Raw genomic sequence first — 26,438 nt, forward strand, 5'->3', positions numbered from 1 at the left:
AGGAAGGGGTCTTGGAGACAGAGAGCTAGAGGGAATCAGTAAGTATCTGAAGATTGGGTAGTTAAAATGAAGCAGATAAGAATCAAAGTCAATGGATAGTATCCTTCCTGACATGGGAGTCCACACAAAGAGCTGTTTGTACTTTCAATGGCTGTTAAGTTGGTAGTATCCCAACCAACTTTCATCACGATTGAGTCCATTAGCACGTGAATTGAATTTGCGGATGAACTCTAATTCCAATGCTTCCCTGTTGATCTGGTTTGTAGAACTGGTTTGTGACAAGACCTGAAGATCTTTTAAAGAGTGATTTGGAAGATTGAAGTGTTCCCCAATAGGTTTCTGTATGTTTCCTTTATGTAAATCTGATTTATGTCCATTGATTCTTTCCTGTAGAGACTGTCTAGTTTGTCCAATATATATCGCAGTGGGGTACTGCTGGCATTTGACGGCACAGATCAAATTACTGGATGTGCAGTCAAATGACATTTTGATTTGGTGTCATCAAAAGGAACTACTGGAGTGGAGTTTCATACCATTTCACCTTATAGGCATATCTATTGCCTCTTGCCAAAGGTAATGGTATCAAAAACTAAATTAATACTTATGTGTGATTGAATGGAATTAGTAATATAAACCAATTTGGACAGAGAGCAACAGAATTGGTACTAAGACAGACCAGGACAAATTCTATCATAGATATAATTCCATTGATGTGAAGTGTTCCCCAATAGGTTTCAGTATGTTTCCTTTATGTATATCTGATTTATGTCCATTGATTAGGATGTAAATGGTTTTGTTTGTTTGTGCCAGCACAGAAAATAGCTCTTCAACTCTAGCCAATTTGCGTAAATGAGAAATGAGCACAGAACTCATTCTAGTGCTGGTTCTGAGCAAAGACCAAGCACCATTAAAATCATACAATAAACTACAAAATGAAAACCACATACTAATATAGGAATTGCTCTCTATTTGTCAGAGTGACAGATGAATGCTCCCTTTATTTACTTGAATAATATGAACATATATGATCTTATGTTCCAAATCTGTCTGTTTGCCCATCGCTTTTGTTCATGCAGTCAATTTGCTTTGGAATTTTGGAACAGCTAAAGTAATCAGGATGATTGTTTGCCTGGTTGCTTGTGTTTTTCCTCTTTTAATTTTCTAGACTAAGTAAAGATTAGGCATTGTATTGTTTTACTTATGTGAGGTACCGTTTCCATACCCAACCTTCTACATTGTATTGTGACATAAGTATCTTTGGGTTAAGAGAATTTGCCAGCATTTCGAGAGGAGAGTGCATCCAGATGAGGAGTCTGGAGGATGTGGTTCTATTTTCAGTTTTGCCTTTGATCTGCTGTTTAATGTCAGGAAGTCAATGTTTACTTATTCTTGGATCTGGACTTCCAACACTCCTGTCATCTGAAGAAGTAGGTTGTGCCCACGAAAGCTCATGATACCATTCATTGTCGAGGATTATCCGGCCCGCTGACTACTACCCCATGCTACTCATCCACGTGGGCACAAATGATACTGCCAGGTGTGACACTGAGCGGATCAAGTGTGACTACAGGGCTTTGGGAGTACGGGTGAAGGAGTTTGGAGCGCAGGTGGTATTCTCTTCTATCCTTCCTGTCAAAGGTAGGGGCCCGGGCAGAGAGAGGTGCATCCTGGAGGTGAATGCCTGGCTGCGACGATGGTGTCGCCAGGAGGGATTCGGCTTCCTTGATCACGGGGTGCTCTTCCAGGAAGGACTGCTTGGCGGAGATGGAGTTCACCTTTCCAGGAGCGGGAAGGCCTTGTTTGGACACAGACTGGCTAACCTTGTGAGGAGGGCTTTAAACTAGGTTTGTCGGGGGCAGGTGAGCAAAGCCCACAGGTAAGTGCTGAATGTGCGGGACTGGGAGATGGGTTGGAAATGGGGGGGACTACGGCCTATAATGGCAAGGAGAAAGGAGGGTCAGGGCACAACAGGGAGGCAAGATCAAATCAGTATCTTAGATGCCTATATACAAATGCGAGAAGTATGGGTAATAAGCAGGAAGAACTGGAATTGCTAACCAATAAATACAACTATGATATCATTGGTATTACAGAAACCTGGTGGGATGGGACGCATGATTGGAATGTTGGTATGGAAGGGTACGGCTTGCTCAGGAAGGACAGACAGGGAAAAAAGGGAGGAGGGGTTGCCTTGTATATTAAAAATGTACACACTTGGACTGAAGTGGAGATGAATGTAGGAGATAGCTGTGTAGAGAGTCTCTGGGTTAAGCTAAAAGGGGTAAAAAACGAGGGTGATATCATGCTAGGAGTCTACTACAGGCCACCTAGCCAGGTGGAAGAGGTGGATGAGGCCTTTTTTAAACAATTAACAAAACTATCCAAAGCCCAAGATTTGGTGGTGATGGGGGACTTCAACTATCCAGACATATGTTGGGAAACTAACACAGCGAGGCACAGGCTATCCAATAAGTTTCTGGACTGCATTGGAGACAACTTTCTGTTTCAGAAGGTTGAAAAAGCTACCAGAGGAGAAGCTGTTCTGGATTTGGTTTTAACAAATAGGGAGGAACTAGTTGAGAACTTGAAAGTGGAAGACAGTATAGGGGACAGTGATCACGAAATAATAGAGTTCATGATCTTAAGGAAAGGTAGAAGGGAGACCAGCACAATTGAGGTAATGGATTTCAGGAAGGCAGATTTTGATAAGCTCAGAGAACTTGTAGGTAAGGTCCCATGGGAAGCAAGACTGAAGGGAAAAACAACTGAGGAGAGTTGGAAGTATTTCAAAGGGACGTTGTTAAGGGCCCAAAAGCAAACAATTCCGCTGTGTAGGAAAGATAGAAAATATGGCAAAAGACCAGCTTGGCTTAACAAGGAGATCTTGCATGATCTCAAAATAAAAAAGGAGTCTCATAAAAAATGGAAATTAGGACAAATAACAAAGGATGAATATAGGCAAGCAACACGGGAATGCAGGGGCAAGATTAGAAAGGCAAAGGCACAAAATGAGATCAAATTAGCTACAGGCATAAAGGGAAACAAGAAGACCTTTTATAAATACATTAAAAGCAAGAGGAAGACCAAGGACAGGGTAGGTCCACTGCTTAGTGAGGAGGGAGAAGCAGTAACAGGAAACTTGGAAATGGCGGAGATGCTCAATGACTTCTTTGTTTCGGTCTTCACCGAGAAGTCTGGAGGTGTGCCTAACGTAGTGAATACAAGCAGAGAGAGGGTAAGTTTAGAAGATAGGATACACAAAGAACAAGTTAAAAATCACTTAGGAAAGTTAGATGTCAGCAAGTCACCAGGTCCTGATGAAATGCATCCCAGGATACTCAAGGAGCTGATAGAGGAGGTATCTGAGCCTTTAGCTATGATCTTTGAAAAATCATGGCAGACAGGGGAGATTCCAGAAGACTGGAAAAGGGCAAATATTGTGCCCATCTATAAAAAGGGGAATAAGAACAACCCAGGAAACTATAGACCGGTCAGTTTAACGTCTGTCCCAGGGAAGATAATGGAGCAGGTAATTAAGGAAATCATATGCAAACACTTGGAAGGTAATAAAGTGATAGGGAATAGCCAGCATGGGTTTGTGAAGAACAAGTCATGCCAAACTAATCTGATAGCTTTCTTTGATAAGATAACGAGCCTTGTGGATAAGGGAGAAGCGGTGGATGTCATATACCTAGACTTTAGTAAGGCATTTGATACGGTCTCGCATGATATTCTTATTGATAAACTAGGCAAATATAACTTAGATAGGGCCACGATAAGGTGGGTGCATAATTGGCTAGATAACCGTAGTCAGAGAGTGGTTGTTAACGGTTCTAAATCCTGCTGGAAAGGGATAACAAGTGGAGTTCCTCAAGGGTCTGTTTTGGGACCCGTACTGTTCAATATCTTCATCAATGATGTAGATATTGGGATAGAGAGTACGCTTATTAAGTTTGCAGATGATACCAAACTGGGTGGGGTTGCGACTTCTTTGGAGGATAGGGACATAATTCAGAATGACCTTAGCAAGTTAGAGAAATGGTCGGAGGTAAACAGGATGAGGTTTAATAGAGAGAAATGCAAAGTGCTCCACTTAGGAAGGAACAATCAGTTCCATACATACAAGATGGGAAGCGACTGTCTAGGAAGGAGCATGGCGGAAAGGGATCTAGGGGTCATAGTGGTCCACAAGTTGAATATGAGTCAACAGTGTGATGCTGTTGCAAAAAAAGCAAATATGATTCTAGGTTGTATTAACAGGTGTGTTGTAAGCAAAACTCGTGAAGTCATTCTGCCGCTCTACTCTGCACTAGTTAGGCCTCAGCTGGAGTACTGTGTCCAGTTCTGGGCGCCACATTTCAAGAAAGATGTGGAAAAATTGGAAAGGGTACAGAGAAGAGCGACAAGAATGATTAAAGGTTTAGAGAACATGACCTATGAAGCCAGGCTTCATGAACTGGGTTTGTTTAGTTTGGAAAAAAGAAGATTAAGGGGGGACATGATAGCGGCTTTCAAATATCTAAAAGGGTGTCACAAGGAGGAAGGAGAAAATTTGTTCCTCTTGGTTTCTGAGGACAGGACAAGGAGTAATGGGCTTAAAGTGCAGCAGGGGAGGTTTAGATTGGACATTAGGAAAAAATTCCTAACTGTCAGGGTGGTCAAATATTGGAATAAATTGCCAAGGGAGGTGGTGGAATCTCCCTCTCTGGAGATATTTAAGAACAGGTTAGATAGACATCTGTCAGGGATGGTGTAGACGGAGCTTGATCCTGCCTTGAGGGCAGGGGGCTGGACTCGATGACCTCTCGAGGTCCCTTCCAGTCCTAGGATTCTATGATTCTATGATTCTATCTACATGTTTTGTTAGTCTTTAAAGTGCTATTAGATTACTTTACCTGATTACTTTAGCTGTTCCAAAATTCCAAAGCAAATTGTTGTTTTTTAAGTATTTCACTTCTTGTACCTCTTTTTACCACTCTACCTTTTGTCTGTCTTATTTATTTAGATTATAAGTTCTTTGGGGGGCAGGACTGTCCCTCAGTTTTTGTTTTTACAATGTCTAGCACAATGAGGATTAAGTTTTGGTTTGGACGCCTAAATTCTACTATAATAAATATAATAAATAATATTACATGTCAGTGAAATATTGCCAAGAGTTAGACATGCTGTTTATAGCTAAATGTGTCATTCCTTCTTTAGACATTGGTGTTGCATGTCACCTTGTAATCTGGGCACATTCATTGTCACCTGGCAATGATAGGATATTTTAGCATGGGAAGAAAGGGATACCTATGAAAAGAATGCATGATATTAACACATGCACACACAAAACATAACAGATATCCTTTGACTGTCTGAGTTAAAGCAAGCCCATAGCAATGGAGGACCAGTTCCCCAAAATACTACTTATGAACTTGCCATGTAGTTATCAAACAGACAGAACCATAATCAGGCTTGTCCTGGCTGCTTCAGGTTGAATGTTCTTTAACAGTCAGAGAAAGGAAAAACAAAGTTCGTACATTCTCATTCTGTCTAATTCATTCCCTATGCTATAATTTTGTGGGGCAGTAGAAAAGTGGATACAATAAGTGTCTTGGGAGAGTGAAAAGTCTGAGGGGTGGTTGTGTTAGTCTGTAACTTTAAAAATGAGTAGTCCTGTGGCACCTTGGACACTAACAAAAATATATAGAATCGAGAGCTAACATGGGTAAAACCCCACTTCATCAGATGAGCTGGAGTGGAAATAATATAGTCAAGATATTATATATATAATCTCAGCAAAAGCAGTTACCGGTTAATTGTAGGACTTGTGTTAATGAAGCTGAGCTGGATGTGTCCCATTCATAGCTATTAATGTGAAAGAGAGTGAGGAATAGCCATCATAATTCAGAATTTGGAAATGCTTGTTAGAAAAGACCTTCTATGCAATTATAGGAAACTCTATGTGGCTCATTAATGGCAAATTGCAGTGGTGTTGGTAATCTGAGTTTTCTTAGGAGTACTTGTTCAGGTCAACCGTAAGAATGTTTGTACACTGCTGAGCACACTGTTATGATCATGAAATAACTGTGTTGTCTGGTGTTAGCCACCATCCTTTATGTTTGCTGAGACTGCTGGTTCTATAGGAGTCCTGGAGGTGCTGCAGCAGACAAGGGAGATTATTTTGATTTCTGATTCCAGTTAAGGTCTGCAGTACTATAAAAGCTTGATCTAAAGCTCACTGATGTCAACGATAGTCTTTCCATTGTCCTCAGCAGGATTTGGAGCAAAACCAAAGTATGTGGAAGTTTTGAAGACTCTAGAATTGTTACCTTCAGAAAATAAACTTCATTTATGTCTTAGGGTACGTCTACACTAGCCCCCTACATCAATCTCGGGAGGCTAATGAGGGCAACCGGAATTGCAAATCAATAATATTTAAATATCCCGTGCTCTATTTGCATGTTCCCAGCCGGTCACCATTTTAGAAATTGACTAGCCCGAAGTAACTGCCCGTGTCTACACGCAGCAGTGAAACGAGATTCTGATTTAAAACTCCTAATTTGAATTAGCTGGTAAACCTCATTGCAGGAGGTCTAGGTGAAAAGGTCCTGTGGTTTGGGCTGGTTGTTATTGTGCTGAAGCAGTACACGGGCGGTTTGGATGAACTGCACCATGAAGCACAGCATGAGGCCCATGAGCCTGGCACTGCTTTTCAGCAGCTCTAGCTCTATAATGTCAGTTCCCTGGTGTCCATAAGGGCAACCAGAGCCCAGGGCGTGAGTTTGGTGTCTTACGAGGGGGTAGGCAGTGGAGGAGTGGAGTGTGAGATGCAGCTGTAGACAGAATCACATGTCTCAGGACAAGGAGGAGTTCAACCAACTGCAGTGTTATAGTAAATGTGTGCTCTTGTGTAGTTACAATGACTTTGGCATTTGAAAACCCCAGCTTTTGGATCCTTTCGCTGTTTTTTGAAGTGTGGATCTACTTTTTGTGACACTATCTGTAAATGACTCATGTTGCAGGTTAGTATTATTTTGTTGTATATCTTTGCAATGCCATGTCTGTCTACTATAGATCATAGAGTGCATATTGTTTTGAGTTGGTGCTATTATCTTTAACAAATTCATGGAGAATAGAGCAAATTTTTAAAAAATTGATTAGGCTTTTGTACCTGTAACTAAACTGGATACGATGAGTGGTAGGACCAGCATCTGCAACATTCTCATCAGTAGTTCTCCTGGAAAGGAAAAGTACTTGACTTCCCGGTAGCTCATTTGGTATGGTCGAAGACAAAATCCAAGGATTATGCCTGAGGGAAACAAAAAGCATGAGTCACTCTTCAAGGTTAACCACTAATTACATAATAAAAACATAAATGTTTGTACAGTAGTTGCCATTTAGAAGTCTCAGTAGAACAGAGTGTTTATTATGGACCAGATTTTCATATCTTTACTAGGATTGCCAACTCTGACTAGCACTATTCCAGGAGATTTTTTTATCCCCCAAATGATGTAATTTTCTTAAACTATGTTATCCCAGAGCACTGGCAGCCCTACTCCTTACTTATATTGAATGTCACCTTACTTCATGAGTAGGCCAATTTGAGGTCAATGGAAATTGCTTCTGAACATGACTAAGAATATCAGAAGGTGGCTCATTGTTTGCACTATAATTTTATTTATTGGATTTATAGAAAAGATTATTCAAACATTACATGCCCACTTAATGGCCAGGTCCCTTTACAATATTTAAGTATTCAATTTCAAAGAAAAAAACCAATACACTAAATATTAGTATGACAGGGTGCAGTCACAGAAGACCCTCTTGGAGGGGTTTTCTGGAGTGCTGATGAGGCTACTGTCACTCGCCTTCCGGCATAGTTCTATGAATATTAGCTGAATGTGAAAGCAAGTTACTGCAGCTTGTTTCACGTCCTGAAACTTGAGAGACGAAGAATTCTACAGCTTTTTTTGTATTGCTTAATACGCTTTTCAGTAAATGACTATATGCAGTATAATAATGGTTGTCCAGCATTACATAGTGGAATGAAACAGAACTTCTGAGATGCGGGGAATCTTTAATGGATATCCTGGCACTGTAGTCCAGGGGGCTGAGCCAGGCCTGGAAGCTAGGAGGTGAGCCCTAATCTTTCTTTTCCAATGACATCTACTATGGTTGTGGGCATGTCATTTAACCTCTCTGTAGCTCAGTTTCCCCACTTGTAATACTGGAATAGTGATTCATAATGTATCTGTTTTACAAGTATGTATTGAGGATTAATTATGCTGATATATTGTTATTAGCAGTGCAGAAAAGGATTTAAAAAAATAATTCCCTCCAGTGGCCGGAGCCACTAGGTGAAATTTTATGGTCTGTACCATGCAGAAGATCAGGCCAAGATGATATAAATAATCCTGCTTGACCTTAACATCTATAAAAATAACTAATATACTTAATGTGACTTTAGTAGTGATTTTAAAATATTTAAACACCGGATAGCTATGGAACATACTGACTGTGTGGTTTTTAAGTGACTAATGAGTTGTAACTTAAAAAGCTAGAGCAAATTTTCTTAACTTGTTTTAATTAGGTTTTTAACACTAGCTTTTAAAAGTCTTAAATAAGACAAAGCAGCCTATTGATGTAATAGACCTTTTAAGATTAAGTAAAGGGATAAGGCTATCTAACAAAATCAAATCAGGAACTAATCTAATGTTACTGTGAAGCAGGGTGTTTAACACCTCTCTGAAGTGGCTAGTATTCTGCAGGAACAGGCTTGAAGAAGCTGAATGCTCGAGCTTGCCTTTTTCAGTAAGAGTTTCAGGTTTCGGATTCTATCTGAACATAGTAATGAAACAAAACCTCACATAAAATGTTCCCATAACCTGTTGCACAGGTTTTTCCTCTTCCTTTTGTACAAGTAAAGTGCAAGCCTTCTATGATACCAGAAGCTCAACTTTCTGAATGGTAAAATGGTGTATCCCATCAGCATTGTAGTGGAGAACCATTTTGTAACAGAATCTTTCAGGCTGCTTCAGGACAAAAAACAATACTCTTTGTTAAAGTCATGGAGTAGAATTTTACGGGGTAAATATAGTACTGCAAAAAAACCAGACCTTCTTGTAAGCAAAAAGAACTGAAGTTAGGTGTTTTCAGAGATTGGTGTTAGGATGTACCAGTCACAGATGCAACTGAATTCCTGGAAGACTCCCAGCTTGTGTGACAGTCCCAGCGGTGAAATCTTTGCAGTCTTTTGTACATTGATTGACATTTTACTAACTGCTTTCCCTTCTGTATGGCTGCCCTTCCACCCCACTTCTAGTCTAGCGGAGAGGGGTGGGGAGGAGGAGGAGAAGAGATGAACCTTCTTCCTTCCTCCCCTTGATCTTTCCCTGACACTTTCTTCCTTTCTCAATTGTTGTTCTTGTCCTTCTTTCTCTGCCCATGACAACTATCTCAATGGAGGAGCTGTTGTGTGATGTCCCTGCTGCCCTTTCCCCTCATGTCCACCCTTACCAATGTTGGCCCCTCTGAGGCTGCCAGGTTGCCTGCCACACAAACCGTGGCAGTAGACACGGGTGAGAACTCTGGGACCCCCCCACTGCTGCAGCAGCACCTTCTGCCACTGTCACCATTAAGAAGGCCCCCTGAAGAACAGAAAGGGCTAGGGAACAAAGAAGTGCAAGAGCCCCACCAGGAAGGTAAAACCTCCCGTGGCAGTGACTCACTCCCCTGCTGCAGCACTGATGTCAGCTGCAGCTTCCACTTTCTCCTGCTCCCCTGTTCCCTTCACCAGCTCTGGGAGCGATGGTATCCTGGCCCCCAGGGGGTTCGTTCAGGTAGCCACCACCCCTTCTTGCTGCCTCCCAATCTTCTCTGGCTGCCTCTCGGAATTCCATCCTCAGCAGCTGTGGCCCCTTTCCCACCCTGATCATGAGGCCGGGGTCTGTTGCCTCCTGGTGTCAATCTTGCCCCACAGGACCCATAGGAGGGTTTGGCTTGAGGATGTTCAGGAGCCTGAGGCCCCGACACGCAATGCACTGAAGGCTGAGGCACGCAGTTTCTTGGAGGATATTTGGGCTCCAAGAACAAGGTGGCTCTTGCCCTTCAGTGCTGGGGAGACTTCCATATTGTTCTCCGGACTGTCAGGGCCATTTTAGGGGAGGGCAAAGGGATGGAGGGAGGCTGTGGCTTACCAGCGGATGTGCTGCTTCCACGATACCTTGCTCACATTTGGGTTTGGTCACAGTTTGCTGCGGGGTCCGATGCAGGCTGCCAGCACTCCTGCCTGCAAGGATCTTCCCCAGCCCTCCCAAGGTCACTGCTAATCTTTGCCACTCTGAACACCCGGGGCTGTAGGCTACATCTCCACAGCTGTCGGATGCTCTCTGTCCTTCAGGAAGGGGGGTACTCCATTGTATTCCTGCAGGAGACACACACCGTTCTGGCTGCCGAGGCTAGTTGGTGGCTGCAGTGGGGGATCAGGGTCTTTTTTAGCCACTTGTTTAGCTATTAAGCCAGGGTGGCAAACCTGTTCTCCCCGAATGTTCAACCCGAGGTGCTGGGAACCACCAAGGTCATGCAGGGTCACCTGCTGTACCTCCAGGTTTGGATGGAGGGGCTGACATTACACCTCCTTAACATCTATGTCCTGACGTCTGGCCCAGAGAGGCTCTGCTTCTTCCAGCAGGTGTCTGCCTTCTCAGCTCCATGGATCCTCATAAGTGCCTGCCTGGTCCTGGGCAAGGATTTCAATTGCACCCTCGAGGAACAGGACCACACAGGGACCAAGCAGTGCCAGGCTGCCATGGATATCCTCAGGGAGATAACAGATTAACACTCCCTGGTGGATGTCTGGTGCGACCATCACCTGGATGAGAACACCATGTTTACCTTTGTCCGGGAAGAGGGTCAAAAATCATTTCATTCTGGGTTTTGTGAGCACAGGCGTGTATTTGTCACGGTTCACCCCTGTTCCCGACACCTGCCCCTTCTGTGGTGTGAGGGACACTCTGGTGTATGTTTATCTTGAGTGTGCCAGAATACAGCCCCTCTTTGGGCTCCTCCAGGACCTCTTGCTGAGGTTCTGGCTGCACTTTTCCTCTCACTTTTTAATTTGTGCACACTCTATCTGTGGCTCCACAAAGTCATGGGACCTCCTCGTCAATCTCCTCCTGGCTATGGCTAAGATGGCAATCTACAAGACCAGGGAGCAGAGGATGCCTAAAGGAGGGGCCTGTGACTGTGGGGCCTATTTTTGCTCCTGTAGCTGTTCATGCACCCTGGTAGAGTTGCACTGGGTGGTGTCCACTGGCTCTTTCTAGGCCTTTGAGGGGCAGTGGGTACTGTCTGGGACCCTTTGCTTGTTGTCCCCATCCAGTTCCCTCGTTTTAGCCCTTTGACCTCCACATCCATCTGTGTTTTCTCTTTATTTGTCTATTGGAATAGTTGGAGCTAGGGCCTTTTGTATCCTCTCTGTAGGCTGGGGGAGCATTCTTTAGATGTGGGCAAATACAAAAAAATAGAGTGCTAAAAGTGTGGAGGATGGTATGAGATCTGTTGGCCAACCATGAAAAAACACCCAGCTGCTAGAACTTCTTCCTTGATTTGATTAGTGGCTGGAATGTTTGAATGAAGAGCTGAACTAGGAAAGAAAGCTGTAAAAGGCCAGAGGCCAAGTGACCGGGGGAGCAAGCAAACAGAGGACCACAAACAGGGGAGCTTGAGAGAGAGTTTGTAAGAGGGAGTCCATCCTAGTACAACCAGGATAGTTAGGAAGGGATGCATGACCTGTGACAATACTTCTCCTGTCTCCTCCACCTGCAGCCAGATAGACCACCTCACCATGGATACCTCTAAAGAATGGTAGTCTGAAGAACAGCAAAATAAAGAGAATTAAGCAGACTCAAGGAATTGGTAGATAGGGTCCCATGGGAACAAGACGAATAGGAAAAACAACTGAAGACAGTTGACAGTTTTCAAAGAGACATTATGAAGGGTGCAAGAGCAAACTATTCTGCTGAATAGAAAATATTGGAAGTATAGCAAGAGACCACCATGGCTTAACCAGGAGGACTTGAATTATCTAAACATCAAAAAGGAGTCCTACAAAAAGTAGAAGTGAGATCAAATTACAAAGGAAGAATATAAAAAAATAGCACTAGCACGTAGAAGAAAAATTAGATAGGTGAAGGCACAAAGGTAATGTATATACTACGTATGCACTATGTGGAAGATCAGCACTGCCACAGTTAATCTTCCGTGGTTCTAGTGAAGACGTGCTAATTCAAATGAGGGCACCCCCGTTCGTGCAGGTAGCCCTGCTCCTCATGAGTAAGGGAAGCCAATGGGAGTGCTTGCTCCTGTCGACCTCCCACTATGTGGATGATGTGAAAATGAGATTTAAGGTATGTAACTAATGTAGCTGAAGTTGTGTATCTTAAGTTGACTTTCCCCTTTAGTGTAGATCTGGCCAAAATGAGCTCAAACTAGCTAGAGACATAAAGGTGATAAGAAAGCATTCTGCAACTATATTAAAAGCAAGAGGAAGACCAAGGACAGAGTAGGACTGTTACTGAATGAAGAGGGAAAAACAATAACAGAAAATGTGGAAATGGAAGAGGTGCTTAATGACTTGATTGTTTCCATTTTCACCAAGAAGATGGTGGCGAATGCTAGAAAAAATGAAATAAGTTCATAAGCTAAAATAGGAAAAGAACAAGTTAAAAATTACTAAGAAAAGTTAGATGTCTTCAATTCACCAGGGCCTGATGAACTGCATCCTAGAATACTCAAGGAGCTGATTGAAGAGCCATTAGTTACCACCTTTGAAAAGTAATGGAAGATGGGAAGATTCCAGAAGACTGGAAAAGGGCAAATATAAATAAGGACATCCCAGGAAGTTACAGATCAGTCAGTTTAACTTCTGTGCCAGGAAAGATACTGGAGCAAATAATTAAGAAATCTATTTGCAAACCTCTGGAAGATAATAAAGTGATAAGTAACAGTTAGCTTTGTTTTGTAAAGAACAAATCATGTCAAACCAACTTGACAGCTTTCTTTGATAGGATAATAAGCCTTGTGGGTAAGGAGGAAACAGCAGATTTGATATACCCAGGCTTTAGTTAAAGCATATGATGTGGTCTCACATTACCGTCTTATAAATAAACTGGGGAAATACAATCTAGTTGTATAAGGACTCTATAAGGTGTGGAGGGGGGACAATGATATCCTAGGACAGGGAAAAGCATGACTATGGTGAAGTTAAATCTGGAATGTTGCATTCAATTTCAGGTACTTTCACACTAAGATGTAACAAATGTAATGTGTCCTTTCCCCCCATTCATATATTAGAAACTACTCCTTTTCTTCTACTAACTAGGAAACATGATAATTATCTATAATTATCCAAAAGGTATAAACACTTAAGGTAGAGAGTAATTTAGTGACCTACAATTAAACTTTGGAAGACCAAAATTAATACATTTTTATGAAAGCATTTTTGAGAAATACTTTTATTTATGAAGATTTTTTTTCTTTTGAGTAAAACTGAATAAAAATAAAGTATTTTTCTGTTATATGTGGGCATAACAAAAGGAATCTTCGGAGAATCTACCAGAAGAATTTAAGCACTATTATTTTGATAGATCAAATATTATGTATAATTTTCTTGAAATTAATATGAACATAAAAATCCCCTTATCGAGCTGATAAATAAACTTCTTATACTCCTGTCTGTGCTACAATGTGGGCTTAGTTTTGAAACATTTCAGGCCCTGGCCCATTTGTTATGTATATGTGATGGATGGCAGGCCACACACCTTCAAAGAGGATTTAGTTTCTACATCAATAGAACCATCTGGTCATAGTTAGAAAATTAGAAGTGGACCCTAACTCAGAATCAAGTAGCTCTGACCTCTAGGGAAATTTAAATCTAATCTGCTCTCTAATGCTGATTCCCCCCCGAACTCATCACCTTACTATGTGACCTTTGTAGCAGGATCTTTCACTAAGTCTCATAACTTCAGCAGATTTCTTCCCTTGAAATAGTGAATTAGCACAGAAATTCTCAAAGATAAAAAGACATACAATCTTGAAGGGAGTAGTAATAGGAACTCTGTTTTGTAAAATCATTGTTTCCAGTTTTTAACATAAATAGTAGGGTGTTTTGAATCCCTATCCTATTTCTCTATTTCAGAAGCATGCAGTTATGGACATAAAGATCTATAGAATTATTTATAGTGTATATAAACTTTCTTTGCAGAATATTTAAGTACAAAATATATAAAAATAAATTATATTTATTTTTGACGTGTTCTACAAGAAAAATATTAGGTAGTGCTTCCAACTCATGGTACAATATCTGAATTTTCCTTACTGATGCATTCCAATCCAAACAGAAGACATCAAAACCTGTCACTTAATTGAGAGAGAAGTTCTTACTCTTCCACTAGGTAAAATAACGCACCAGCTAAAGTCACTGTTAATGCTAATTCAGCACCAGTCCTGGTACTAATATTCTGTTTTAAATAAATAAGATATAATCAGTAACTGCATTTCACTGATTTATTTACATAGTAATAGAATGTGCCAGATCAGATTTCTGCACTTGTCCCATACTTAGTTTCTCACAATGACAAAACAATTGCTTCTGAGGATGGTAACAAGTTCTCAATTAGAGACATATATGGAATGTAATAAGCTTATTTCTCACTCTCATAAGTTTGTAGTTTATATCTTGTTTATTACTGAGAATGTTTCCATAATCCATATAAACATGTAATCCTTTTAAAAATCCCACTTACCTCATGGATCTAATGATATCTTGTGATGGTGAGCTCTGAAAACTGATTGTTATTTTATTAAAAAAAAGTGTATTGATTGATACAGGCAGTCCCCGGGTTACATGGATCCAACTTACATCAGATCCCTACTTACAAATGGGGTGAGGCAACCCCGCACTAGCTGCTTCCCCCCAGCAAACCAGGGAGACGCAAAGCTAGCGCCCCCCCACAGCAGACCAGGGAGACGTGAAGCTAGCGCCCCCCCCCACAGCAGACCAGGGAGATGCGGAGCGGCTTTTCTCAGCAGACACCTCAGCTTGAGAAGGACTGAGGGAAGTGAGGTGTGGGAGAATAAAACTGAGCTTTGGAGAAATGTTTGGCTAGAGTTTCCCCTACTATATGTACCAGTTCTGACTTTCATACAAATTCAACTTAAGAACAAACCTACAGTCCCTATCTTGTACATAACCCGGGGACTGCCTGTAATATACTTTTCATTTTGTTGAAGACTGCCTTGTTCTTGTGTTACAAGAAGGCAAATAGGAGCACTTGATTTACCATCTCAATGCCATTAGAAGCATTTGATTCATTTCCCTATACCATTCATTATTTTATATACTTCTAGGATATTCCCTCTTATTGATTTATTTTACAATTTCTGTGATCTGAGCAAAGCTTTCACATTAGCTAGCCACAATCAACTCTAGGTCATTTCTGTGATGGGATCCCCTGAATGCAGTAAGGGACTATAGGACTGCTGGGTCCCCTAAACTGTCCAGCCTGGTCTCTCCCTCACAATGCTTTGTTAGTGAAAAGCATCAAACTCCTCCAGAAGCTGTGACCACTCAGCCAAATAGCATGTGGAACCCCATACTAAGCTAGACTGCATGAATACTGCCAGCACCACTTGTGAATCACAGAGAGAGAGGCACCAGCCAAATCCCACCAGCTTCCAGTACTGTACCTCAAGAAAATAATGTCCATTTTTTTAATTAGTTCATCTCTTCATCAATAGAAAGTAGACACACACCAGCCTTTTGCAAACCTAAGCAAGTACTCTTACCAAACACTACCAGACAAACTCACTGGTAAAGATAAACAGTTAAACAAGTTTATTGATTACAAATGATAGATTTAAAGTGACTATAGATACAGGTAAAAAGTCAGAATTAGTTACCAAAAATAAAATATAAACATAGTCAAAACTCTCAGCCCTATTAGACTAAGCAACATCTAGATTAAGCAGTTTTTCTCATGCCTGTTGATATTGCATACAGATTTCATCTTTGAAACCTGGACCAGTCCCCTCTGCTGGAGTCTTTAGTCTTCTCCTCAGTGTCCTTGTTGCTTGCAGCATAGGTGGGAGCAGGAAAATGGCCAAGCATGAGGCCCCTGTGGTTTCTTTTATACCCTCAGTCCCATGTGCTTGGAGAATGCAAATCCAGGCATGATTAGTGGACATAGTTGCATCCCCAGGCAAAGTTGAGCAATTTATCTGGTGAGGATTCAGCCAGGTGAGTTATTGACTTGAACCTCCCTTACAGGCTACATCTGCACTGTAGCCTTCTTGTGAAAAGCTTATGCAAATGAAGCTTGGCGTGGAATATCGCTATGCTTCATTTGGATAATTAATGAGTAGCCATTTTTGCACAAGCGGCTTTTGTGCAAAAAAGAGCAGTGTAGATGGCTCCTTTTTGCGCAAAACCCCCTCTTGAGCAAGAGCCGTTCTTCCTCATTTTTTGGAGAAGCCAATGCTGTGCAGAAGCTGCATGAGGAATTTGCCATGGGTTTTGCAACCAACTGTTAAACTAACATTTATTTGTAAGGGGAAACTACACATAAGCTGCAAAGTTATGTATGTGTTGGAAGCCTGCCTTTCATTCAAGCACTTGTATATAAGGCTTTCAGACAAAATGGCAGTCTTGTTCTCTACTTGCTTACTTTCATACTCACAGGTGTTGAAGTCACTGCAACCAGCAACTCACCACTTAAAGAAGTAGCACTTGTCATATGATATTATTTTTCAGATTTTGCATTTGCTTTTGATCCCTGAATCTCTCTCACATTGCAGGACAAAAGAGCTTTTCCACAAAAATTTAGCATCTGCAAACAGTCTTCATATTGATGTTGACATCAGTTCTTTCTTCCACCTTTGATAGAGCCACATCTTTAACAGCTTTTAAAGGTATGCACTGAGATTCATAATATACCCTTTACTTTAGGGTCTCTTTTACTTTATCCAGCTCTTGTGAGGCCACATCTGGAGTATTGTGTCCAGTTCTGGGCCCCCCACTACAAAAAGGATGTGGACGCATTGGAGAGGGTCCAGCAGAGGGCAACGAAAATGATTAGAGGGCTGGAGCATATGACCTACGAGGAGAGGCTGAGGGAGTTGGGTCTGTTTAGTCTGCAGAAGTGAAGAATGAGGGAGGGTTTCATAGCAGCCTTCAAGTTCCTGAAGGGAGGTTCCAAAGGGGCTGGAGAAAGGCTGTTCTCAGTAGTGACAGATGGCAGAACAAGGAGCAATGGTCTCAAGTTGCAGTGGGAGAGGTCCAGGCTGGATATTACGAAAAACTATTTCACTAGGAGGGTGGTGAAGCACTGGAATGGGTTACCTAGGGAAGTAGTGGAATCTCCATCCCTAGAGATTTTTAAGTCTCGGCTTGACAAAGCCCTGGCTGGGTTGATTTAGTTGGGATTGGTCCTGCCTAGAGCAGGGGGCTGGACTTGATGCCCTTCTGATGTCTCTTCCGGTTCTATGATTCTATGATTCTTTCATGCAGATGAACCTGATCATATTATTGTCAACATTTCTCAATGGTTCAACTGTAGTTACTTCTTACACCAACTCTAGTTATACTTAGGACTCAGTTGAGAGTAGTCTTCCCTCTTGTGTGCATGAGAACTAATTGTTCCATTTAAATTATTGAGAAGTGGCTTCTCTAAGCCTTGTTACACTGTATCACATGACCACTTTATATGTGTGTATGAAGTCATTCATTATAACTGCTTTATTATGCTTCTTCAGTCTCCCGTAATATTGTGTGCTCAGTGGGGGAGATTCTAACCCCATCCTCAGGCGTATGTCTAGACTACATTTTTTTTTGAGAAACTGCCCTTTTTCCGAAAAAACTTCTCCTGAGTCCACATTGCAATCACTTTCTTTCAAAACTAAATCGAAAGAATGCAGGGTTTTTTTTTTTTTACATTGGTAAACCTCAAATTATGAGGCAGAACACCTTTTTTGAAGCGCTCTTTTGAAAAAAGGCATGTGTGGATGCAGAACAGGGACATTTTTTGAAAGAAGAGGCAGTTGACCTGTTGGCCATTCTGTGACTAGCAATCAGGGCTTTCTTTTGAGAGAGAGTCCATGCAGTCTGGACTCTCTCTTTTGAAAAAGCAGATTACTTTTTCAATCCGGTTTTGAGGTGTGGACGCTCTCCTTCGAAAGAAGCATGTAGTGTAGACGTAGCCTTCATGTCAGATAAAAGGGATGGAGCAGGTGAAACAGGCTCCAAAAGTCCTCCTTCCACACAAAAGACAATTCCCTTGGTGCAGGAAAATGCTGGCTTCTTCCTACAAGCTGTCTTCTGGAAGCTCTGGAGTATGAGGCATGCCAGGGATGGGCTAGGAGTAGGAGTAATTGTTAGGGTGGGGCTGCAGCACATAGTGATTCTTGACAGCCAGGGATCTGCTGCAGTAATTCACACATGGCCTCAAGGCTAAGTTGTATTAGGGGCTATGTCAGTCCCTGAAGTAGCTCCAAATTTGTAAGGTGCCAAGATAGCTTAAGGACACTTTAATCTCTCTTCTCTTAGGCTGAGAGCTGTGGTTTTGATTATTTTAAAGATGCAGCGCACAATATCATCCAATATATTTTTCTTGATAGTACAATCCCTAATTAATGTATTTGGGTACAGGCTCTTACCTGTTGGGGGTGTGATAGAAGCAGTCCTGGAACCTCTTACAGTTAGCAGCATAGAACAGAAACTGGAGGAATTGAAACAGGGACTGCTTGCCTCTCTCCTCTGCTTGAGAGACAGCAATAGCTTATGGGCCAGACCAGCTGCCCTATGGGTAAATAAGGCACCCAGTTGCAGGCCCCAGATAGTCTGCATATGGCAAAGACTGCCCTCCCTGTGAACTGAGCACAAGCAGGGACAGTTTATGGAGACAGACCTGTCTGCAAAACAACAGATTACAGTGGCCAGACAAGAAGCAACCCAAGGGCTGCTCAGGGCAGCAGAAAGTAAGATTCCGTTTTGTCTCTCAGACAGAGAACCTGAGTGACCCAAAGACCACAGTTCCAGGAAGGAGACTGAACCATCTCACTCCACTGTGTCTATGCCACCCAAGCCTGGTAGGTTTCCCCCCTGCACAAGAAAGCAGGGATGACCAAGCCTTTTAGTTCTTCTTGATCTTCAATTCCAACAATGACCTGCGAGGAGACTATGGGGGCATTTTTGTTATTTTTACTTAGTTTGTGGGCATTTAATATTTATTGGTGTGGGATTGGTTGGTTACTCATTGTGTGACATCCTTACTTCCTTTATCTGTTCATTCCCCTTTACTAACCCTACATATGAGCATGTCTCATCTGAGATCAACCTCATTGTTTGCAAATTCCTCCATAATGAGGGTGTAAAAATCATTAGCATTTCACGTGCTAAAAAATGAAACAGTCTGGTGGGACATCAGCTATATGACCTTTAATTCCTGATTTAATTGAAGAATTTCCCCACAGTAAATAAACACAAACAACCTTCCCCTTCTCCCCCAAAAAACCCACTTCTCCTCTAAATACTGTTTGATATCCTGTATTTCTGTGTACTTTTGTGTACTTTTTTAAAACTTATATACCCTCAGAATTACCTGGATGCTTCCTTATAACATACACATGTTTGAAATCTTCCCTAATATCAAACGAGTGATCTCAAATTATCAAAATTGTATTTTTTTCATCTGTAGCTCTGGGGCAGCCTCGCTGTGTGGACCTCCCTGCACAGAGCTGGGAGTCCAGAAATGTGCTACCAACTGCCAGAGTATCTGGCTCTGAGGCAGTCGTGCTATGTGGACTGTCAGACCCTCAGGCTTGCTGGTGATTCAAGCTGCCAACTGTCCTCGGAGTATGGAAGCCCTAGTGTCTTTGGTCTGGAGCAACCCAGATGTCAAGGTTGTCTCAGAACCACAGACAGACCCTGGGAATTCCAGGCAGCTGCTGAATGAAACTGTCAAGGATATCAATTTCACTGAACAGCTGTAAGGGTCCTTGGGAGCAAATTAGATTTCAGAAATACCATGTCTTGCTGTTTCAGAAGCAAAATATTTTTGGAATTTTGGTTTATGGGAGATGTTAAAATAGAAAAAATCCCTATGAACCTGAACTCTCATGTTTTGACAATTCTATTTGTATACGAAATTGGGAAGTATTGCAAGTGCCATTATACGGCTACATCTACACTACATCGGAGGTATCCCAAAATAGCGACCCCATGTCTATACAAGCCGCTTATTATTTTGAAATATTTTTCAAAATAACGAGCGCGCTATTTTGCCATCCTGGTAAACCTCGTTGCACAAGGGTTAAGAGATGGCTCAAAATAGCACGTTATTTTGAAATTTGGCACTGTGTAGACACGCAAAATTTAAAAATAAGCTATTTCAAAATACATTTGAAATAAGATATGCAATTTGCATAGCGCAAATTGCATATCTTATTTCAAGTTTAAGGTGCTATATTTATTTCAACTTTAAGGTGCACCCTTACTTGCAAACCATAATTGTAAACTTTTAAAAAATAATCACTGTAGTAAACTATTTGCTGTCTTCAGATGTTCCTTATCTGCTAAGTTGTGTGGTACATTTGCTTTGTCCTCAGATCTCTCCTCCACCTTGCTCTCTTTACTTTTAGGCTTCAGTAATTCTTTTATGATATTGTGAGTCACGTGACTTCTTTGCATCTCAATTTCCTCATCTGCAAAATAGGGACAATAATGTTGTAACTACTGTACCTTGCCAGAAGATTTGTGTGGAGAAAGATAATTCCATTTCACAGAGGTTTTCAATTATTTGAAATTTGAATTTGTTCTGATTAGGAATGAATTTTTTTTTAAAATCTCTGTTTAAAAGAAAGCCCTGGAACCTGTATCTCCAGAACTGTCCACCCAGATTCCTTCCTCAGAACTTCAGTCCCTAGAAAACCTGGGATCCTTGACTCAGGCTCAGTTCACTTGTCTGGCTTCCTGTGCCACAGATCCTGGGATGTGATTTCTGTCTGGGTGCCCCTAAGCTGTGCACTCTGGAAGTCCTGGAACTGTGAAGCAAGCTGGCAAGAAACCAGACATGTTTTAAAAGTTGCCTGGCAGATAGAGTTCCACTGGAACTTTGTTGAAATTGAATAATCTATACAGGATGTTTTGATTTTGATGAATTGAATAATTCTGACAGAACTATTTGTCTGAATTTTTCTGACCAGCTGTACTCACAGGACTTCTATGAAACATAGTTCATTAACATGCATTGAGATCCTCAGATGGGAGATATTTAGAAGTGAAGAATAGTACTGTCCTATTTTTAAACTCTGTTTAGAAGTATAGGGATAGTTTTTAATATTAGTTCTGCTGATATAAATCCTAAATCATAGAATCATAGAATAATAGGACTGGAAGGGACCTCGAAAGGTCATCGAGTCCAGCCCCCCGCCCTCAAGGCAGGACCAAGCTCTGTCTACACCATCCCTGACAGATGTCTATCCAACCTGTTCTTAAATATCTCCAGAGAGGGAGATTCCACCACCTCCCTTGGCAATTTATTCCAATATTTGACCACCCTGACAGTTAGGAATTTTTTCCTAATGTCCAATCTAAACCTCCCCTGCTGCACTTTAAGCCCATTACTCCTTGTCCTGTCCTCAGAAACCAAGAGGAACAAATTTTATCCTTCCTCCTTGTGACACCCTTTTAGATATTTGAAAACTGCTATCATGTCCCCCCTTAATCTTCTTTTTTCCAAACTAAACAAGCCCAGTTCATGAAGCCTGGCTTCATAGGTCATGTTCTCTAAACCTTTAATCATTCTTGTCGCTCTTCTCTGCACCCTTTCCAATTTCTCCACTACTGAAGTCACTAGAATTATCCCAGATCAGTATTAGTGTAAGCAAGATCATAATCTGGCTCATAAATTATATCCCATTATAATTACAAAGTTTTATGTACAATTAAGGTGCTGTTAGTCACGTTATAAAAATTATAATAATACCTTTCTGTCTGGAGATTTACGCCTGCTGCACCTTCTTGACAAATGCTCAGATTTTTTGTCCCTAAAATAACAGCTCTCAATTGATAAGTAAAAGCTTCAGGGGGTAGCTGAGTTAGTCTGTACAGGATAAACTTAAAAAACAACATCTCTCTTAAGCAGAGTGGTATATAGACTTTAACATACTGGCCAGTTTACACAGTTTCTTTATTAATTTTTCTCACCCATTTCTTTCTTTTCCAGTTCTCCCTGGATTGGAAGTTGACATACTTTCTAATAGCTTATGATTCTTTCTCATTTATTATGGAAAAGTTTCAAAATATCAACATCTGTTATAGTCTTTCCTTTATATTGGTGAGGCATCCAAAAGGCTACAGTTAGAATCTGGGGGTATGTCTACCTTAGCCCCCTAGTTCGAACTCAGGAGGCTAATAAGGGCGACCAAAATTACCAATGAAGCGTGGGATTTAAATATCCCACGCTTGATTAGCATAATCCTAGCCGGTCGCCATTTTGGAAACTGACTAGCCCGAAGTAACTGCCCGCGTCTACATGCGGCAGAGAAGAGGGATTCCGAGATGAACACCTTAGTTCGAATTAACTGTTAAATCTCCTGTTACCACGAGGAATAACAGTTAATTCGAATTAAGGGTTTTATCTCGGAATCCCACTTCTCTGTCACATGTAGACACGGGCAGTTACTTCAGGCTAGTCAGTTTCCAAAATGGCAACCGGATGGGATTATGCTAATCAAGTGCGGGATATTTAAATCCTATGCTTCATTAGCAATTTCGGTCACCCTCATTAGCCTCCCTAGTTTGAACTAGGGGGCTAGTATAGACGTACCCTAAGTCTTGTAGAGCTAGGCATTGTCCAAACTCCCAGGAGCACACCTTGTACTTTCCCTAAAACGTTTATGATCTAATTTAAGAGTCTTTTGTAAGATTTTATAATTCCTTATATTGGTATTAAAATATCCCATGATATTTTGTCTAAATGATACTGTGACGGGGCAAGCCCGCACCAGGCGGGGGCAGCCCCTCGGGAGGCGTTGTGAGCGGGAGGCCAGGCAGCCACCGGCTTTGCCCGGGCTGCTCGGCAGCCGTGCGCGCCGCCCCCAGCTTCAGCGCGGAGGGGGAAGGTGACGTCATGCAAGGCGCGCCGCGGCATCAGTCGCGTTGCCGGGGCAACGTGCTGACGTCCGGGCGGAGCGGGGGGGGGCCGCCGAGACGCACTGACGCCGGAACGCCGGCGCCAGGTTTAAAATGCCAACCCTGGGAGCGGGGGGGGGGGGGGGGGGGAGAAGCGCACCGGGACGGAGGCGAGCGGACGGCCCGCCAAGGAGTCAGCGGACCCACCCCTGGCAGTTCCCCGGAGCAAACCCCGAGTGGGGACGGTGAGTCTGCCGCCGGCGGAGGGGGAAGGAAGTGGCCCAGGGCAGAGTCAGGAGTGACTGGTGGGCTGGCGCGTTAAGGGTGCACACCCCGTCAGCCGGGGCGGGTCGAGCCGAACCCGCACCCTTAGGGCCCTGGGCCGGGGCCCGTGAGAGTGGGTGGGCCTGGGCCCCCCTTCCCCTCCCGCCTTACTCGGGAGAAGGAAACCGAAGACAAAGGTGGACAAAAAGGGTGGACAGGAGGACTCGGAACACTGGTGCAGGGACACCTCACGGGAGAAACTTGGGGGTACCGCCGCGAGATGGCGGCGGGGCGTCACAGATACACATTGTTTGTTTCTGTCTTATACCTGTTTACTTAATATTGCACCTTCACTTTTACTTCTTAGATGTACAGTTGTGCACCATGCTTTGTGGAAAATGTCCACTTCCATAGAATCATAGAAATGTAGGACTAGAAGACACCTTGAGAAGTCACCAAATCCAGCTGTAATAGCCATCTGTCATTCACTGGTCCTATTGGAGTCCAGAAGGTGGGCAAGCATAAGTAAGCCCTCTCACAACTAAAGGAACTCCCCCAGCCTATGGGGAGGGTCCACAGAGCCTAGAATGCCAAGTGATTATGAGGAACAAATGAAGAGAAAACAGGGACAGGTGTGGAGGTCAAAGGGCTAATATAAGTGAGCCAGACAGGGACACCAAGCAGAGAACCCTAGACAGTGCCCACTGTCCCTTGAAGGCCTCAAGAGAGCCAGTGGACACCACCTAGTGAAACTCTGCCCGGATGTGTGAACGAATACAGGAGCAGAAATAGGCCCCACCCCTCAGCCAGCCTCTGCTCCCTGGTCTTGTAAACTGCCATCTTGGCTTTAGCGGCCATTCACTGGTTGAAGGAATACATCGGGGTGGCCAACCCGTTACAGGCAAAGAGCCAAAATAGTGGTGGATATAGCACAAAGAGCGAGGGAAAAAAGTTGTCGAGCAAAAACAAAACCAAAACAAACAAAAAAAAGACGCTGCCCCTTTAAATGAAAACTCCAGTTTGGCTTTTTGGCTCCCGTTGGCCGGCGCCATCTTGCCGATGCCATTTTGCTTTGCTGCACAGGACGGCTCCTCTGCACCCAGTGAGCACAGGGAACCGGGGGGCCGGGTGCCCTTTGTAGGGGCACAGGGGTGACTTTGTGAGCTGCGAGGTACACATCGCGAGCCACACTTTCTGCGGTGAAAAGCCACATGCGGCTCGCGAGCCATGTGTTGGCTACCCCTGGAATACATGCTGGAGCTTGGTTAAACAGCTTTCTCTTCCCTGAGTAAAAAAAAGGCCAAAGCCTAAATTCAGCATACTTAGGCCGGCACCTGGGATCATTTAGAACTTGGTAGAGGCCAGAGGCAAATTAAACACCTGCAGCCAATTAAGGCCTGTGGTGCCATTTTAAAAGTGTTCCCTTGGGCTAGGTAGGGGGAAGGAAAAGAGTGAAGGACAGGAAGGAGGAAATGCTGTGTGCAGGAGCTGTGTGGGTGATGAGCTGATGGGCAGGTACCAAAGGAAAGGTACTGGGAGGGACTGTTTGGGGGAAGTGGTCCAGGGGGAAGCTCCCAGATTGTGAGTGGTAGTAACCCTGCCTGTTGCCGCTGCCTTAGGGTCCCTGGGCTGGGACCCGGAGTAGTGGGTGGGCCTGGGTTCCCCCTCACGTCCTCACAACCTCTGCCTCGAGAAGGGAGATCAGGACTCCAGAGGGGGAATTTATCCCAAATGTATAGGGTTGCCAGATGGTTTCAACAAAAATACTGGACACACTTGACATTACCTCACAATCTACATTACATCTTATTTAGAAAATACCGAACATTTATATTTTCTCATTTATATTTTCTCAATTTGTTTCCCGAACAGAAAGCTCAAATACTGGACTGTCTGGTTCAAAACCGGACACCTGGCAACCCTACAAACGTATGAACTAGCCTGTGATGAGTATGGCTCAGTAGGCTGTGGCTCCTGCCTCTAGTTATGAGACAAAGGCCATGTGGAGGGCCACAGCTAGTCTCTGAGGCTAACACTATCTGCCAGTAGCACAAGACCCACAGGAAATAGCTGAAGCTTTGCCACACAGCACCTTGCATGGAGGCAGGACCAAGTAAACCTACACCATTCCCCACAGGTATTTGTTCAACCTGTTCTTTAAAACCTCCAGTGACTGTATGCTATGACATCTCGTGGAACCCTATTCTGGAGTTTAACTAACTGCACGTATAGTTAGAAAGCTTTTCCTAACACCTAACTTAAATCTCCCTGACTACAGATGAATACCATTTTTTCTTGTCTTGCCTTCAATGGACAAGGAGAACAATTTCTGTCCTTTTTATAATGCCCCTTATATTTGAAGATTATCATCAAGTCCCCTCTTCAAGTCATTTTTTCTCAAGACTAAACATGCCCATCTTTTTCAACCTTTACTCATAGGTCATGTTTTCTAAACCTCTTATAATTGTGATTGTTCTCATCTGGATTCTCTCCAATTTGTCTACGTTTTCTGAAAGTGTGGTACACAGAACTGAACTCAGTGCTCCAGCTGAGGGCCTCACTACTGCCAAAGAGAGTGGGACACTTAGCTACCATCCCTTTCATATGACACTTCTCAACAAATCCCTGAAACATATTAGCCTTTTTTTGCTGACATTGTTGACTCCTATTCAATTTGTGACCTACTATAACTAGATCCTTTTCAGTAATATTACCATTTTTTAGGGGTTGGAGTGGAGGCTCTCGTCTTGGGCCAAAGGGCTCAGAGTATGGGAGGGGCTCCGGGCTTAGCCCAGGGAGGGAGATTGGGGTCCAGCAGGAGTTTCAGGGTGCAAGCTCTGGGAAGGAGTTTTGGTCCAGGGGGACGCACATCTGGGGCAGGAGGTTGAATGCAACAGAGGGTTCAAGACTGGGACAGGGATCCAGGAAGCAGGCTCTGGCTGGGCACTGTTTAACTGAGATGGCTTCCGGGGTGGTGGACCGTGGGGTTAAAGCAGGCTTACTC

General features: G+C 42.9%; 1 protein-coding gene across 1 annotated transcript in view; it reads right to left on the bottom strand.

Moving 5' to 3' along the window:
- Positions 1–26,438, bottom strand: part of SLC1A3 (solute carrier family 1 member 3) — an 88,991-nt gene that overhangs the window by 48,705 nt on the left and 13,848 nt on the right. Inside the window, exon 3 of the mRNA XM_075932532.2 lies at positions 7,154–7,291. Coding sequence (XP_075788647.1) covers positions 7,154–7,291 — 138 coding nt within the window. The remainder of the gene's footprint in view (positions 1–7,153; positions 7,292–26,438) is intronic.

This window comes from Pelodiscus sinensis, chromosome 6, assembly GCF_052426305.1.
Source record: "Pelodiscus sinensis isolate ZL-2025 chromosome 6, ASM5242630v1, whole genome shotgun sequence".
NCBI lineage: Eukaryota > Metazoa > Chordata > Testudines > Trionychidae > Pelodiscus > Pelodiscus sinensis.